The sequence below is a fragment of the Ctenopharyngodon idella genome, chromosome 1 (genome assembly GCF_019924925.1).
Source record: "Ctenopharyngodon idella isolate HZGC_01 chromosome 1, HZGC01, whole genome shotgun sequence".
Taxonomy (NCBI): domain Eukaryota; kingdom Metazoa; phylum Chordata; class Actinopteri; order Cypriniformes; family Xenocyprididae; genus Ctenopharyngodon; species Ctenopharyngodon idella.
This window is the reverse complement of record NC_067220.1, coordinates 33,042,539-33,058,445: the sequence shown is the minus strand read 5'-3', so window position 1 is coordinate 33,058,445 and position 15,907 is coordinate 33,042,539. Positions and strand designations below refer to the sequence as shown.

Below are 15,907 nucleotides of genomic sequence, written 5' to 3'. Positions count from 1 at the left end.
AACGTGACTGTAATCCCTATGTGTGGTAAATTCACTTGCCTGGACGGGGTTCAGAAAGGCACGTGTCCACCTGGCTATATAAAGCCCCACTCCTCGTTGTTTTAGACCAAGACACAGCTTATAAAGGAACTCAAGTAGCTACGTTGTATGAGTAAGAAACCAATCTTTATTCACTGGAGCTGATGAGGAGCCTTTGGAAGTTTAAAAAAAGTGTAGAATTGGTATTTTTAAGTGTACATTACAAGCCTACCACAAAAGCTATATCTTTTGTTTTAAATTGCACATATTTTCGTGCTTGTTGTTAGTATGTCATAGGTCAAAAGACACAAGGGTCAAAGGACAATGCATGGCAGATGTAGTATGGGAATGTATACCTGCACATTTCTTTATGACTTTAACTTAAAATTCTGAACATACACTGTAAACTAGTTAACTTTATGTGTTGAATTAAATTGTATTTTTACATTTTTATTTGTAGACCAATACAGTAATTTTAAAGTGTGTGATCTCCTTAAAGCCCGGAACACACCAAGCCAACGGTTGGCCGTCGGGCAGTTTTTGTTCGTCGGCGGACTAAGTTTTCTCAGTGTGTTCCACACCGTCGGTTTAAGTTGGTCCTCGTCGGCTTTTTTTCAGCCGATTCGACATGTTGAATCGGCATAGGAGCTTGTCGGTCAGTCGGGCCATCTGATCATTCTGATTGGCTGTTCAGCTACTGCCACCTGCTGGTATGGAAAGGCATTTGTTCTTATGCAGGCGCAGAACGGACGTGCTACTTGGCCGTTGGGTGTCGAGCGTCAGTTTGGTGTGTCAGGGCAACTTTGGACCCAAACGCTACCGACGTGATCCAACCCCGCAGTCTGCTTTCGTCGCCACTAGTTCGTCGGCGTCGGCTTGGTGCGTTCCGGGCTTTATGGAAATAACACATTAACTGCACTGTAAACTGTGCATTTCATTATGTCTTGTTATGACTGATGTTTCAAATTTTTTTTTTTTCATGTGACTGTCAACTGTAATTTAGACACACAAAGACACAACTTCTACACGACAAATAACAGTCGCAACCAGAGAGTTATGATGGCAGTTTGATAAGGCAACAACTGAATTAAGAGAATACTGAATCAAACAGAAACAGAAATTTTAAACTAGGCCTAATTTTCACCTTTCAAGACAACACTGGAGTGACTTTAGGACAAGTTTTAATGGCCTTGTGGCCCTGCCAGAAGCTGCACTTGGCAGAATAAGGCTCTGAATATTTAATTACATGTGAGATTAATGTAGGCCTACTATTATGAGGTAATATGTGTTGATGGATGGTGAAAAGTCAAGTTTATCCAAATAAATATATATCTCATGCTAGGCAACAAATACCTATACAATTCTTACCCTTCTACTATAATTATTTTTATTTCATAAAGTACATTATAATACACGTTATAGGACTATGTTGTGAATAAAGTCATATAACAGATGAGTGTGCAAATGGTCTGAATTCAATAAAAGAAAATCCAGTGATTGGCAAACTTTGTGGCCTCCCAAGGTTTCAACAGACTTTGAAATTATACAGTATAAGCCGTTATTTCAGAAATTATAGGCAGTTTCGTTTGGCGTTTTGCCATTAACTAACCAGAGCCCACTGCTGAGCACGTATTTCTGAAGGTGTCAGTTGTCATTCTTTTTGACCTGCTCTAGTGACAGTTATCCTTCAGCATATTGTTAACCCTTTGTGAGCAGCATTCATTTTCTATGTCCGAGGGGCTGCTGTGACCAGACAGTGTGTATGAGTTCCGTCCCAAAATCCTGTTGAACACTCCAAAAAGGGCCTTCTTATATTGTTGCCGTAAGAGGGAGTACACGAAAGGGTCAGAGGCAGCTTTGCTGTACATCAAGCACTTACTCATGATCCCCCAGTAACGGTCGATTTTTACTGAAGCAGTCAGTTCAGTCAGTCTATGAGAAAAGAAGAATATATATTAGGCTATTATATAAACATTCAATATGGCACTGTATTGGGGAAATTGATATATGACCATGCTGGAAACAAATTACAAGAAATTAGTGTTCTAGTAGTGTTGTCAAAAGTATCAACTTCGATACCAAGTCGGTACTGAAATTTAAAAAATATGAGCGCTGTTGAGCGGGCTCGTAAACACCTCTGATTGGCCATTGTGTTCACGCACTCATCAGATATGTCTGTGATTGGCTTCAATGATCAACGCTTCAAAAACATGTTGTAAATAGACATCAATGACGCTCTTCATCTAGCGCTTACTCAGATACACACGGGCAGAAGGATTGATAGATGCCTGCTTTCAAATGCTCCCACTTTCAAATTCAAACACTTCCGTGTGCTTTCAAACGCTCCAATGCGTTGATCATTGTAGCCAATCACAGACATATCTGATGAGCATGTGAACACCATGGCCAATCAGAGCTGTTTATAAATCCACTCAACAGCGCTCAAAGCGTCACATTTTTTAAATTTCAGTACCGACTTGGTATTGAAGTCAGTACTTTTGACAACACTAGTTCTTTTTTTTTTTTCTAGTCTGCAGTAGGATTATTACAGAGGTTGATTTAATAATCATATTACATAATACTCTCACATGCAACAAACTGTATCCTTTTTTCTGGAAATGGTGTAAATGTTTAAATGGTGTAAGTGGTATCCTTTAATGGTGTAAATGTTCAATACCTTCATTGTAGCCAGGCATTAAGATATACAGAAATTGACTTTCAAAAATAAACCTACTCTGAGAAATATTAACGAGTAAAATTTGCCTCGGCTCGGTCTCCCCTTACTGTTACACATAGGCCTATACTAATATTGCCTTGGAAATAATAGGCTTATCTGTATCATGGCAAAAGTATGTGCACATTGTTTATAATTATTTATATATTTTATGTGCTCCATTCTACTAAAATGTGTATTGTCATAAAGCAATACCGTGTTATGACATAGGGGGCGAAGCACAGGACGAACGACCCGATGAATATGCAGATTTTCTTGGTGGCCCTCTGTCTCCTTTTCTTTTGCTCCAGTAAGCACCGTTGTTTCACACTAAGAAGTTTCAAAGAATACGTCAAGAATGCACATGCTTACAATATGTAAATTGTTCTATGTTTCTGTGACTGTTGATGCATAATGTTTTAAATGTACCTTGGGTGAATGTCGACAAGTAGCAAAAGTGTCTGCACCGTTATAACGTCTATCCGCTTACAGTGGAAGCGAGCCACTTGTAGTACTTTCAGGTAGGTAAAGCATAGGATGAAAAGCGAGAGTGCGAAAGTACATGCGTGGAACACTGTGGTGAACACCATGAAGTGACCACGGCTCCCATCATCGTCTCCCAGGTGCACAGTGCATGACGCGTACGCGGGACTGTAGTCGACCCACGACAGCAGGACAGCAGCAAGCGAGAATGCGAGCGAGTGAAGCCAGGCATAGCTGACCATTAGCGCGACATTCTTGAGTCTCATTTTGCTGGAATAAGTCAAAGGAAAGACCACGGCTATCCAGCGGTCTATGCTGAGAGCTGCCATGCTCAACATCGTGTTGGTAGTCAGAAAAGTATCCATAAAACTCACTGTATAACAAAAGTGGTCGGCAAACGGCTTTTGGCGCTTTACGACCCCGAGTAGGGTAGAAGGCATGTTGAGAACGGTGATGAGGATGTTGCAGAATGAGAGGTTCACGATGAAGATTCCTGGCACCTGTGCACGAACTTGTGCGCTGCATGTGAAACATACTAACACTAGCAAGTTCGCCACGAGTGACACAACTGCAATTACAACGATGAGTAACTCCAGAAATATTTCCAATAAGTTCATGTCTCTGTCTGAAGTCAATAACGGCTGATTTGTTGCGGGGTTTTGTCCGTGATATCCCCATGGGTCCTCGGTGGTTCATCTTTGCTGCTTTCCATTCTGCTTTGGTAAAAATGAACGCTGTCCAGTGTGCTGAAGTAATCTCTGACTGACTTGATTACCATCACATCCTTTAATTAAGCTCAATCCTGTCGTCCACATTGACTAAGTTAAAATGATAATATTTGTATGGTTTTATATTAGGCACCGCAAAACAACACGTTCGAAGGTGAACTGAGAGCGCGCAGCCGGAGCGCGTGCTCATGCGTATTAGAATTATTCTTCTCTGAGCGCTCCGGCTCACGTGCAGCCAGTTTATTACATGTGACGTTTGCTTGATAAACATGCAGTTTGGCCAGCGGGAAAGATGGAAGAGATAGATTATTTTAAGCCTAAGGAAGTTGCAAAGCTCAGTTCAAAAATAAAAGAATTGATGCAGTACCTTTTGAGGTTTGTATTGTAACATAAAAAATGAATATTTTAGAAAAATCATTAGCTTGATTATATACACAGTAGCACAACTGTGAGGATTCTTAGGCTGGAACCTAAGTAATAAAATGCAGATAAAGAATTAACACAATGGAAATAAAGAGCTGAAGTTAGCCATTGATCAGTGAAGGACTGAGAGATAGTTTCTATATTACATATAGCCTCTCATGACTCACTTAATCGATATGGTAAAGACTTTTTTGATATATGTCCATTTCCTTCTGCATTTCTTTCTTTCTTGGGAGTAAAAATGTGAAACATGTTTCTTTATACACACATGCAACAACACAATTGCTCAGCAGGTAAAGCTCGGGCTATTTTTTCTCCATCACCATGGTAACTTGTAAAGCATGGGCTTTTATTCCATCTTTTGAGTTTTTTCTTCTTTAAACACTGAGGACAATTTATGAAACATGTCTGTCATTGTGGTATTTTGAGGCAGCTGATCTGTGTACAATGGACCCCTTAAGGATTTTCTTTCTGGTTGAAAAATTGATGATTGAAAATTTATTGAATTCTAAAAGAAAACCAATGCCTGACCCTACTTAACTAAACTCCAAATCACATAAACAAAATGCTGGCATTGCTATGTTTGCAGATGGCTCTTACTAAATACATCCAAGGCTAATCTGAATAATACTTCATCATTTTCCCTCTCAGTTGGGTTAAACTACCTGTATTACATAAGATATATTCAACCTCTGTCTATTATGTTTTATTTAAAGGGTTAGTTCACCCAAAAATGAAAATTATGTCATTTATCACTCACCCTCATGTCGTTCTACACCCGTAAGTATTCGTTCATCTTCAGAACACAAATTAAGATATTTTTGATAAAATCTGATGGCTCAGTGAGGCCTCCATTGCCAGCAAGATAATTAACACTTTCAGATGCCCAGAAAGGTACTAAAGACATATTTAAAACAGTTCATGTGGCTACAGTGGTTCAACCTTAATATTATAAAGCGACGAGAATACTTTTTGTGGCCAAAAAAACAAAATAACAATGTCTAATGATGGGCGATTTCAAAACACTGCTTCGAAGCTTTATGAATCTTTTGTTTTGAATCAGTGATTCGGATCGCGTATCAAACTGCCAAAGTTACGTGAACTATTAAAATTTCGAAACACTTATGATGTAACAAAGCCTCGTTTACTGAAATCACGTGACTTTGGCAGTTTGATACACGCTCTGAACCACTGATTCGAAACAAAAGATTTGTAAAGCTTCGAAGCAGTGTTTTGAAATCGGCCATCATTAGATATTGTTGAAAAGTCGTTATTTCGGGTTTTTTTGGTGCACAAAAAGTATTCTCGTCGCTTCATAACATTAAGGTTGAACCACTGTAGTCACATGAATTGTTTTAAATATGTGTTTAGTAGCTTTCTGGGCATTGATAGTGTTAATTGTCTTGCTGGCAATAGAGGCCTCACTGAGCCATCGGATTTCATCAAAAATATCTTAATTTGTGTTCTGAAGATGAATAAAGGTCTTACAGGTATGGAACGACATGAGAGTGAGTAATTAATGACAGAATTTTAATTTTTGGATGAACTGACCCTTTAAGATGATTTCAGACAAGAGTCCTTTGCATTCAGAGCCCGGTGATGATGACAATGCGCATGCAGTGCAGGTTAAATAAAGACTGCAAAGTACCACAAACAGAAAATGTGTCCATCACTTCATTGGTAACACAACATGATGTCATCATACTGCATTACATTATATTATGTAGTGAAACAGGATGCAAATGAAAATGTCTCTGCTGTGATTCAATTTGCAGATAAACAAAAAAAAGAAAGTAATAAAAAAATAAAACACCATGAGGCTCCGACAGCACTTCAACAGTTTACTGTCACACATTGAGATAATAAGTGTATGCTCTCATCATGTGTTTAGCTATTAGCTCTGATCATGGTCATTTTAGATGTCTTGCCGGAAAACCTCTTTAGAGTGCTGAGCAAATGTCCTGTGGTAAAGAAGGAAACCTCTTTGTGTTCACATGTTCAGACCCTGAGAGGATGTTACGCAAGAAAGTGCTGATGACAGAACCACTTAAGATGTCAACAGTCAGGGTATACCTCTCTCTATTTCCTTCCCTCTCTCACTCTCTTCATACATATATAAAGAGAGAGAGAGATTACATAACAAAAGGTTGTTGGCTGTCCTTATGTAGGTGTACTGTACCCACATCCATATGGACACCCTCTAGCCATTTTTGTCCCATAAAGTAGGCTACAACTACATACATATTTTCTCAAACACACACTTTGATTTTCTTTCATGGTGGGCAATTTACATTGACTTCTGCTGTTTTTGTACAGAGATAATTTTGGCGTTTTGGCGAATGGTGGTTGGTACCATGATGGTGATTTCGCAACCCAGGCTCATTGGAAAATTTTCAAAGTAAAATGTCTAGTGAGTGGCACTAAAAGCATGTTCAGTCTTATCTGAAACAGATGAACATGAATCTGGCAATGTTTTATTAAGTTAGCTGTTCTAAGTATCATGGCAGTTCAGAAATAAAATGTCTGGAGTGGAGCTAAAAGGTTAATGCTCTATCGCGTTTGAAAATGACGCACTACCTACACCAAACTCTAAACATACCTGATAGTTTTAAAGGGTTAGTTCACCAAAAAAAATAAAATTCTGTCATTAATTACTCACCCTTAAGATCTTCGTTCAACTTAAGAACACAAATTAAGATATTTTTCATAAAATCCGATGGCTTAGTGAGGCCTCCATAGACAACAAGATAATTAACACTTTCAATGCCCAGAAAGGTACTAAATATGTATTTAAAACAGTTCATGTGAATACAGTGGTTCAACCTTAATATTATAAAGCGACGAGAATACTTTTTGTGCTCCAAAAAACCCCCCAAAATAACGACTTTATTCAACAATATCTAGTGATGGGCGATTTCAAAACACTGCTTCATGAAACTGCGAAGCTTTACAAATCTTTTGTTTCGAAGCATGTATCCAACTGCCAAAGTCATGTGATTTCAGTAAACGAGGCTTTGTTACGTCATAAGTGTTTCAAAATTTCAATGGTTCATGTGACTTTGGCAGTTTGATAAGCGCTCCGAACCACTGATTCGAAACAAAAGATTCGTAAAGCTTCATTAAGCAGTGTTTTGAAATCACCCATCACTAGACATTGTTGAATAAAGTCGTTATTTGGGGGGGTTTTTTGGCGCACAAAAGATAATCATAATTTTGTGTAAAAATAATAAATTGTTGCTGTTCTACTGCCTCTAGTGTTCATTTTCAGCTGAAATCCGCAGTATTTGTATGTATTGGTGCTTATTTTAAGTTTTGCAAAAAATGTAGATAGAGCCGCGTTTTTCCAATGCAATGTTGCTATTTCAGGATTTACGATTTCCTTGTGGGATATAAAACGTGACTCACACACACCAAATTGTCATTTATTGTGTCAACAATATTAACAAACCTACATTTGACCCGATCCAGGATCACATCTGCTACAATATTTATCAAATTAAGCAGCCTACAGTGTTATAAAATCAACAGACTGTTTGCAGAACAGTTAATATAACCAAAGTGAACCATGACTTCCAGTATTACACCCCATATTTAGTCAAAGGCATGATAAGGGCACAGTAATTATTGACAGTTTCATTTTCTTTACGTAGTAAAAGCAAGTAATGTAAATATATATGCAAACACATATAAGAGAAGAACAGGAGTAGAAGAGGAAGAGAAGACTGGTGGCTCTGCTCTTGCTCCAGTTATATTAATATGATAAGACAGGTTGACCATCCAGAGCCTTCAGATTCCCTGCACCACAGGCACACACACAGCAGGCGGGCAGCATTTGAAATAGATGAAAATCTTTTCATCCCCATAGATGTAAAATAATGTCCTTTCAGTTAAGATCAACTTCTGCCATATTTCCCCCCCCCAAGACAAACAAAAGACATTGTGTATGGTGGGCTAATTAGTTCAGTAATTCTGTAAATGGCATAAATAAATAAAAGGGACATTGGGATGCAAACAGTGTATATTTGAATCTCTGTGTAATGACCTATGACCCGACTGTATATACTACAGTGGACATAAAAAGTTTGCACACCCCCGTTTTTATTTTTATATCTTATTTCTCTGAAATGAGTCACTTTGGTTTTTAGTTGTATTGTAATTTTTACATTAAAGGTGCAACAGTTCTGATATAATTTATCCTTGTTTCATTTTTTACATCACAAATAAGTAGCTGCTTTAACAGGGGTGTGTAGACTTTTTATATCCACTGTATATATATTGGTTATATACAGTGGTTCATATTGGTTATATACAGTGGTTATATATTAGTTATATACAGTAGTTCAGTAGACCTACTGAAATCTGAAAATGACAGACCGTCTTTTAGGTATACAAGCTTTAAATATAACATGCTTTTTCCTCCGCACTGCAGCCTTTAATAAATAATTCACTAAAACTCCTGTCGTCTAAGTTCAGCTGAATCTAGAACTGGGCTCATTGCTCGCAGTTCTTGTATGTGATGTCACATGTGCATGTTTCCTCAATCATTTCAAAGTGTAATTTTTTTTTTAAATATTAATGATAAGTATTAGTTTCAATTAACTCCATGATTTTTCCATTGCAGTTTGGTGAAGTTTAAGGGAAGGATGGGAAACAGTTTCCGCCGCTCTTCTAAAGGGTTGCACCTGTATTGTTTATCACGTGTCATATTTCCAGGACACTTTACAGAGCATCTTTCCCACAGACATCAGCTCTAAATTACCTCAACAGACATGACATCTCACAACAGAAATATCAGGTCATAAAATGCAAAGACAGAGGCAATAAAAAAACATTCCATAAATTATTCAAGTTCAGTATGAGACTATATCTGTAGGCTGTATCCTGTCACTAACTGATAGTGTAAGCATCTGTATGTTGCATTATGTGTTTTTTCTCAGGAAAACTGTCTTGTTTGCATTTCTTATCTGCTTACTATCTGCTAACTTTGTTGTGGGTGCTGATTACCATCTTGTACTTTGTGTGACTATAATGTCTAAAAACATGTCCAGATGGTTTATGTTTTAAAGTGGGATAGATGGGCGTCGTCTCGGAGCGCAAGTCTGTAAGAATAAAGTTGATGAAATAACACTGAAAAAAGATTTGATCACATTGAGTGAAAGTGGACCCAGAGCCAGGCTAGTCTGGAGTGAACCCAAAGGCTGTTGTGAAATATGCTACTCCTCCACAAAAATCCCATTCATTTTCGAGCCTCTCAAGCGCTCTGGGGTTTGAAGGAGTTCACTGCGGTGGGTAATAGTTCCTGTTTAATTCCTTTGTTAATGGAGCAACATGTTACACTAAAGCGACTGGAATTTCAGTTTTGCAATAAACTTGTTTTTCCTTTCAATTTAATGGACTCTCCACTTGGGTGTGCGTGTTAGGATGGGAGTGGATGGGGTTGTGTTCACTCAAGATTCCAATTCATTATTACTTATAAATACACCATACAACATAGTAAAGCCAAGAATTTCATCTGAAATAACTATTGACATCAAAAGACATATTATCAGCACTTTATTATTTGTCAAGATTGCAGCACTTAATCATATCTAAAATATAATTGTTCCTTTTTCTAGCAGAAAAGGTTTTTTTTATTTCATAATTTTCTCACACTTAGTTACTTTAACAACTATAACATGTATTTATAACAAAAAGCTGCAGTTCATTTTTATTTACTCGTGCTCTTGATTTAATCCATGTGACGAAGCCATTCTACCCTGCCTGTAAACACTAACATCTCTCCTTTTGTTTTTACAAGCCACTTAGCATTATTTTGCCTTGTTTATAATGAGATTGCACAAGCCCCCCAGTAATGTATTCTTTGCAAGCAGCACCTCTGTAATCAGTACTGGCTCCACAGGCTTATCACAGTCCTTCCATTTTCCCCAAAACATACAGTCCACAAACAATAATACACCATACATATGGAATGTATTGGACACAGCTCACTAAGAGATAGTTTACGCTAAAAAGAAAACAGGAAAAGACATTTTAAAGTCCCCCTGTGGTGAAAAACAAGTTTTTAATGTTGTTTGTGTCTATGTGGTGTTTTTAATATGCTTTAAGACAAACCATGTGCAAATTTACAAGTTGACCATTGCTTTACAAACAACACCATTGCTGAGTATTTTCTATTTAAAACTGCAGTGAAAAAAAGACGGTCTCAAACCCACGGTTTGAAATCTCTAGTGTTTCTGACATCACAAACTACCTTGTAACCAATCACGTCGACGTGCCTGAAGCAGGAGAGTCTCAAGAGAATATATATCCCGGTATATTTTTCTCTTGATATAAAAAAAAATCGGGTAGATTTACCAATATAGTGGGTGTATGATGTATATAACAATGTTATGATGAACTATATGCCTTTCTCCACTGACATTAATGTGTTCAAAGCATTTCTAAGGATACTGATTGTTAGAAGACAGAGGTCTGACTGTTGGTGTAACATTAGCAACACATTATTAGCTGTTTGATAACATAGCAAAAGGCTAATCATATTAATTACCATCATGTGTTTGGCATTTTAAAAAGCGATACCATTGTGCAGTGTTCACCTCGGTAAGTTCACCGAGTGGATCTCTTGAGCTCGCGAGAGTGAGTGGAGGCGGGGCTAATTACCATATTCATAGATCCAAGTATAATAAATGAGGCAAGGGTGTAGAGTTACATTCAAGCTATTTTAAGGCATGAAGAATTTATTATTTATTTTTTTCACAGGAAAAAATGTTTAAATGTGTCATTTTGGTGATCAACGATGAGTTTTAAAGGATAAAATTACTGACTACAGGGGGACTTTAAAGAATTTATGGTTTGTGATTGTGATTTAAGCTTCAAATAAGGACACAAAAGCACCATAAAAATAACAGTAGTCCACATGAAAAGTAGTCCAAAAGTAGTCCACATGAACTGTGCTTATACTATTCCAAATCTTCAAAAGCCTATTATGTATTGGATCAATCTCTTCATTAAAGATTCACTGAAAGGTTCTTCAAAAAGTGATTGTATGGATTCAGAAGACATGAAATGTAGTATGTCATATGGACTACTTTTATGATATTTTGCATTCTTTTTTTTTTTTTCTTTTTTTTTGAAAGACCCTATATTAAGGTTTTTAGAGAATTTGGTAACACTTTACAGTAAGGTTTGATTTGTTAACATTAGTTAACAACATTAGTTAACATGAACTAATGATAAACAACATGAGCAGACATTGAACAGTTGTATTTTTATTAACAAAACTTAATAAATGCTGTAAAAATATATTGATCATAGTTCATGATAACAAATGAGACCTTATTGTGAAGTGGGATTTCATTTAATTTGAATTAATTCAACTGAAAATCAATTGAAAAAACCTGAATTAAGGTATCAATTAAATGAATGATTTTAAATTAAGTTTATTATTTGCTTTCATTTTTCTTTATACATGTATTACTCATTAGATGAACACACCCACAAACACGCGCACTGCAGTGGTCTGACTATATTTAGCACTTTACAGCAGTCTAAATGTGACAGGTGAGAGTGCTGTACCAGTTGACAGGTACTTCTTATCATCCATAAGCACCTGCTGCTCTGAGAAACAGTGGGTCTGTTACCACTGGAGTGACATAAATAGAAGACAAAGCAAATGTTCTCTTCCTCTTTCTATCATCTGGCGAATAGAGTAAAATTAATTGAATGAATGTGAAGAACGTGGTTGGAAAAACATTCTTGGACACGAAGAGGAGATAATGAAGAATGACACAAAAGAAAAACAAAGACAGACAAAAATACATCAATAAAGAGCATTAGAGATAAAGTATGTTGAAAAAGTACTTACTAAAAATAGTATAATAAGCTTTCTGGAAGGCCTTTAATCTTGGTCAGTGCTATTAGAGAATATGTGTCTGAAATCTTCAAACACTGCCAATTTTTAGCAGGGAAAATAAAACACACCCTATTTGCTCGGTCTCATCATCTCCATCACCTTTGCTATTTCATTTCTCGTAATGGCTTTATATATTATGTGTCCAGATAAGCTTCAAAGGTTATTTACCATGGCTTAGATGCTCCAATTGTAATAGTGTTTTAGTGTGTGTGTCCGTGGAGCTTGGATTCGGTAAGTGGCAGACTACAATTGTGCAAAAGCACTCTCTGTTGTTCCCTCTCCCCTATCAGTCTGTGTGCAAACTCTCCACCGAGGCGGGCTGCATAAATGGCCACATGTGCTTACTTCAGCCTCCAGAAATAGAACTCTGAAGGAGTGAGTGATTAAAAGACTGTTCCTCTGAGGTTATGAGGAAAATTCTACAGTCTTATTCACTAACCATTTTCACATTTTTGTGTGTAAAATATGCATTTAAGTTGTATATATGCATATCATTTTATATACAATTTTAATGCAGAAATCATTATCAATTAAGTTCACACTAAAATGTATTTTAAATTACAATAAAATTTAAAACCAACTGAAACCACATGTACACAAAAACATGTATACCCAGTGTTACATCTGTTTCTTTTTTTTTTTTTTTTACTATTTTAGTAATATCAATAATAATAACGATAGTAATAATAATAACAATAGTGATACTAATACTAAAGATGGTGATGATAATATTTTGTGATGACGGCAACAGTAATATCAGTAATAATAATAACAGTAATAACAGTAATAATAATAACAATATTAATACTAAAGATGGTGATGATGATAATATTTTGTGTTGACGGCAATAGTAATATCAATAATAATAATAACAATAGTAATACTAATACTAAAGATGGTGATAATATTTTGTGATGACGGCAACAGTAACATCAATAATAGTAATAACAGTAATAATAATAACAATAGTAATACTAAAGATGGTGTTACAATACAGAAGGGACAGAGACACAGGAATGCAGGTAACATGTTTATTGAACAACCAGAAGAGTGATCAGCAGTGCAGGTGAGTGAACGTGGAATTTGCAGGTAACTGATAAGGATATCTGAGTAATACTGTCCTTTTCCTTGGCAGAAGAAGCGGGCTGGAGACTGACTGGAGCAGAGAAGACACAGGAGAACTCACACGAGACGAGGAACAACGAAGGAGACTTGGGAACATGCTGGAGACAGGTAAGTAGCTTGAAGGAGTCCTTGATGTGAGCATGAAGGTAAGTCTAGATGCTAACGAGACTGGACAAAGACTGTGTGAGTGAGTGTGTCTTTTATGCTGCTGGTGATAGCTGTGCTGATGGGGTGCAGGTGTGCGTGATCAGTATTCGGGTGAAGGAGTGTGCTGTGATTGGGTGATGGTGGAGCCTGGCGTGTCTGTGACAGATGGTGATGATGATAATATTTTGTGTTGACGGCAATAGTAATATCAATAATAATATAATAACATTAATAACAATAATAATAATAATAATAACAATAGTAATACTAAAGATGGTGATGATGATAATATTTTGTGATGACGGCAACAGTAATATCAATAATAATAACAGTAATAATAATAATAATAATAATAATAATAATGATGATAAAATAACAATAGTAATAATAATAATGTAATGAAATAATGACACATACCCAACACATACCACACCTATCCTAGCTTCTGTGTCAGTGTGCATGTTTGTTTGTTTATTTATTTATTTTTTATTATTATTTTTCTCATTCACAGTATGATTACTATTTGTATATATATGTATGCCTAAGCTGAGGTGGTGCATTAAAAGAAGGGTGTGGTGCATTAAAATCAGCATTTGGTGCATTAAAATCATGTGTGGTGTATGTTGGGTGTAGATTTGATTTAGTTATATTTATATATTTTAAATATATATATTAAATTATTTAAATTATTAAAGATATTCATTAAACCGTTACCGTCCTTATACAAAGCAAAATATCATCCCATCAATATCATCTTATTACCATCAATATCATCCCATCACTGCTCAATGTTTCTATGATATTGATAATATTATTAATAACAATAATGTCAATAATAATAATGAAAATACTCATAATATTACTAAAACCTTGTATAAATATATATAATAATAAGTGAATACATAATTAATTAGGATGAGTGTGTCAGATTTGTAATAGTTGAATGAGGTCTGATCTGGAGTGTTGTAGTTCCGATATACAGTTGTAATGAGGTAAAAAATATTCTAGGGAGATGTAGTCTGTGAGCAAATTTTTCCAATGCATCATGTGAACAGTGTTTCGGGATTTCCAGTTCAAGAAGATAGTTTTTACATCTGTTTCTGTGTTTGAGTTTTGTTTGGGTGTGTCTCAATCAGCTCCCTAGTTCAGTAGTCAGGGCACTGTTCAAGGAGTTTTAAGGGCTGTCTCAAACGCAAAATCCTTTCGCTCCCTAAAAAGTCCCACAACACACCGTGAAAACCAGGGAGCATCAATGCTCATATGTTCCCTTAACAGAAGTTCTGAACCGCAAAATATAAATCACATAATGACACAATGTTTTTTTTAAAATACAAACTATTATTTAATTATATTTCAGCATGAACATACATCGCTAGACAGATAATGAACATAATATAGCTAACATTTATGATTTATTTACGCCTTAAATGTTGCACGTATATGTAAAAAGCAAAGTATAATAATGTATTTAAATAACATTTCACAAGTTCACACTTACATATACTTAAATAGAGTAAAGGTTATGCACATTTGGCATGCTGTCCGAGGGGAGTGCTCTGAGCTCGGAATTTGGCCCGAGCCCAGAGTGCTCCCCAAAAAAGCAAATGAGCAAAAAGACCACCCAAAATGAGCGCTGAAATTTGGCGGGCTGGCATTTCAAAAAGAAGCCTAGTTGTTTGATCGGGAGGGCCCAAGCAACCTCAGACGGGAGCAGGTCATGACGTCGGACGGGTGGGCCCTACCAGTCACTAAACGAGGAGCAGCATAATTTCGAACGCCCGATCAGGAGGGCTCATTCCGCTTCTGACGGGTGAGCCCTACCTGTAGGTGAATGAGGAGCAGCGTGATTTGCAACACCCAATTGGGAGGGCTCACACCACTTCTTAACGAAAACAGCTTGCGGTGTCAGACGGGTGAGCGCTACCGGCCGATGAATGAGGAGCAGCGTGATTTGAACCACCAGGAGGGCTCTCACAGCATCCGACAGGTGTTCAAAACTCACGGCATCAGACGGGTAATCCTCGCCAGGCAAACAAACGGGGAAAAGCATAGCCGTTCGATCCTTGCAGGGTCCGACGGGAGTTCAATACTCATGGCATCGGAAGGGTAAGCCCAAGGTTGAACAGAAAAAGCGTGGTCGCTCAACCTGGAGGGCTCTTGCAGCATCCGACGGGAGTTCAATACTCTGCTTGAGGTCAACCGAGGATAGAAACCCGAGCTTTATTTTTTGTAGGTGTGGACTAGTTAGTTGATGAGGGTTTGGAGGGCTTTTTTGATGTGGAACTGATTGGTCTTGATGTAGCTTTTGAAAGCATCTGAAAACCATCACCAAGAGCTTGGATCTGCTGCTGGGAGAGG

General features: G+C 37.1%; 1 protein-coding gene across 1 annotated transcript; it reads right to left on the bottom strand.

Moving 5' to 3' along the window:
* Positions 1–186: 186 nt before the first annotated feature.
* gpr78a (G protein-coupled receptor 78a) lies at positions 187–4,133 on the bottom strand. Its single transcript, XM_051907184.1, has 3 exons — positions 3,161–4,133; positions 2,948–3,061; positions 187–1,950 (listed from the first exon to the last, which is right to left on the bottom strand). Exons 1-3 carry the CDS (start codon positions 3,829–3,831, stop codon positions 1,689–1,691), a joined length of 1,047 nt encoding a protein of 348 aa, XP_051763144.1. The 5' UTR covers positions 3,832–4,133; the 3' UTR covers positions 187–1,688.
* Between the last annotated feature and the right edge of the window lie 11,774 nt (positions 4,134–15,907).

Excerpts from the sequence above, each read along its gene's own strand:
- gpr78a (XM_051907184.1), bottom strand. The coding sequence starts at position 3,831 with ATGAACTTATTGGAAATATTTCTGGAGTTACTCATCGTTGTAATTGCA. Across the intron at positions 3,062-3,160 it reads CTTGTCGACATTCACCCAAG|TGTGAAACAACGGTGCTTAC; the intron begins GTACATTTAAAA and ends GAAACTTCTTAG. Across the intron at positions 1,951-2,947 it reads GCCCCCTATGTCATAACACG|ACTGACTGAACTGACTGCTT; the intron begins GTATTGCTTTAT and ends CTTTTCTCATAG.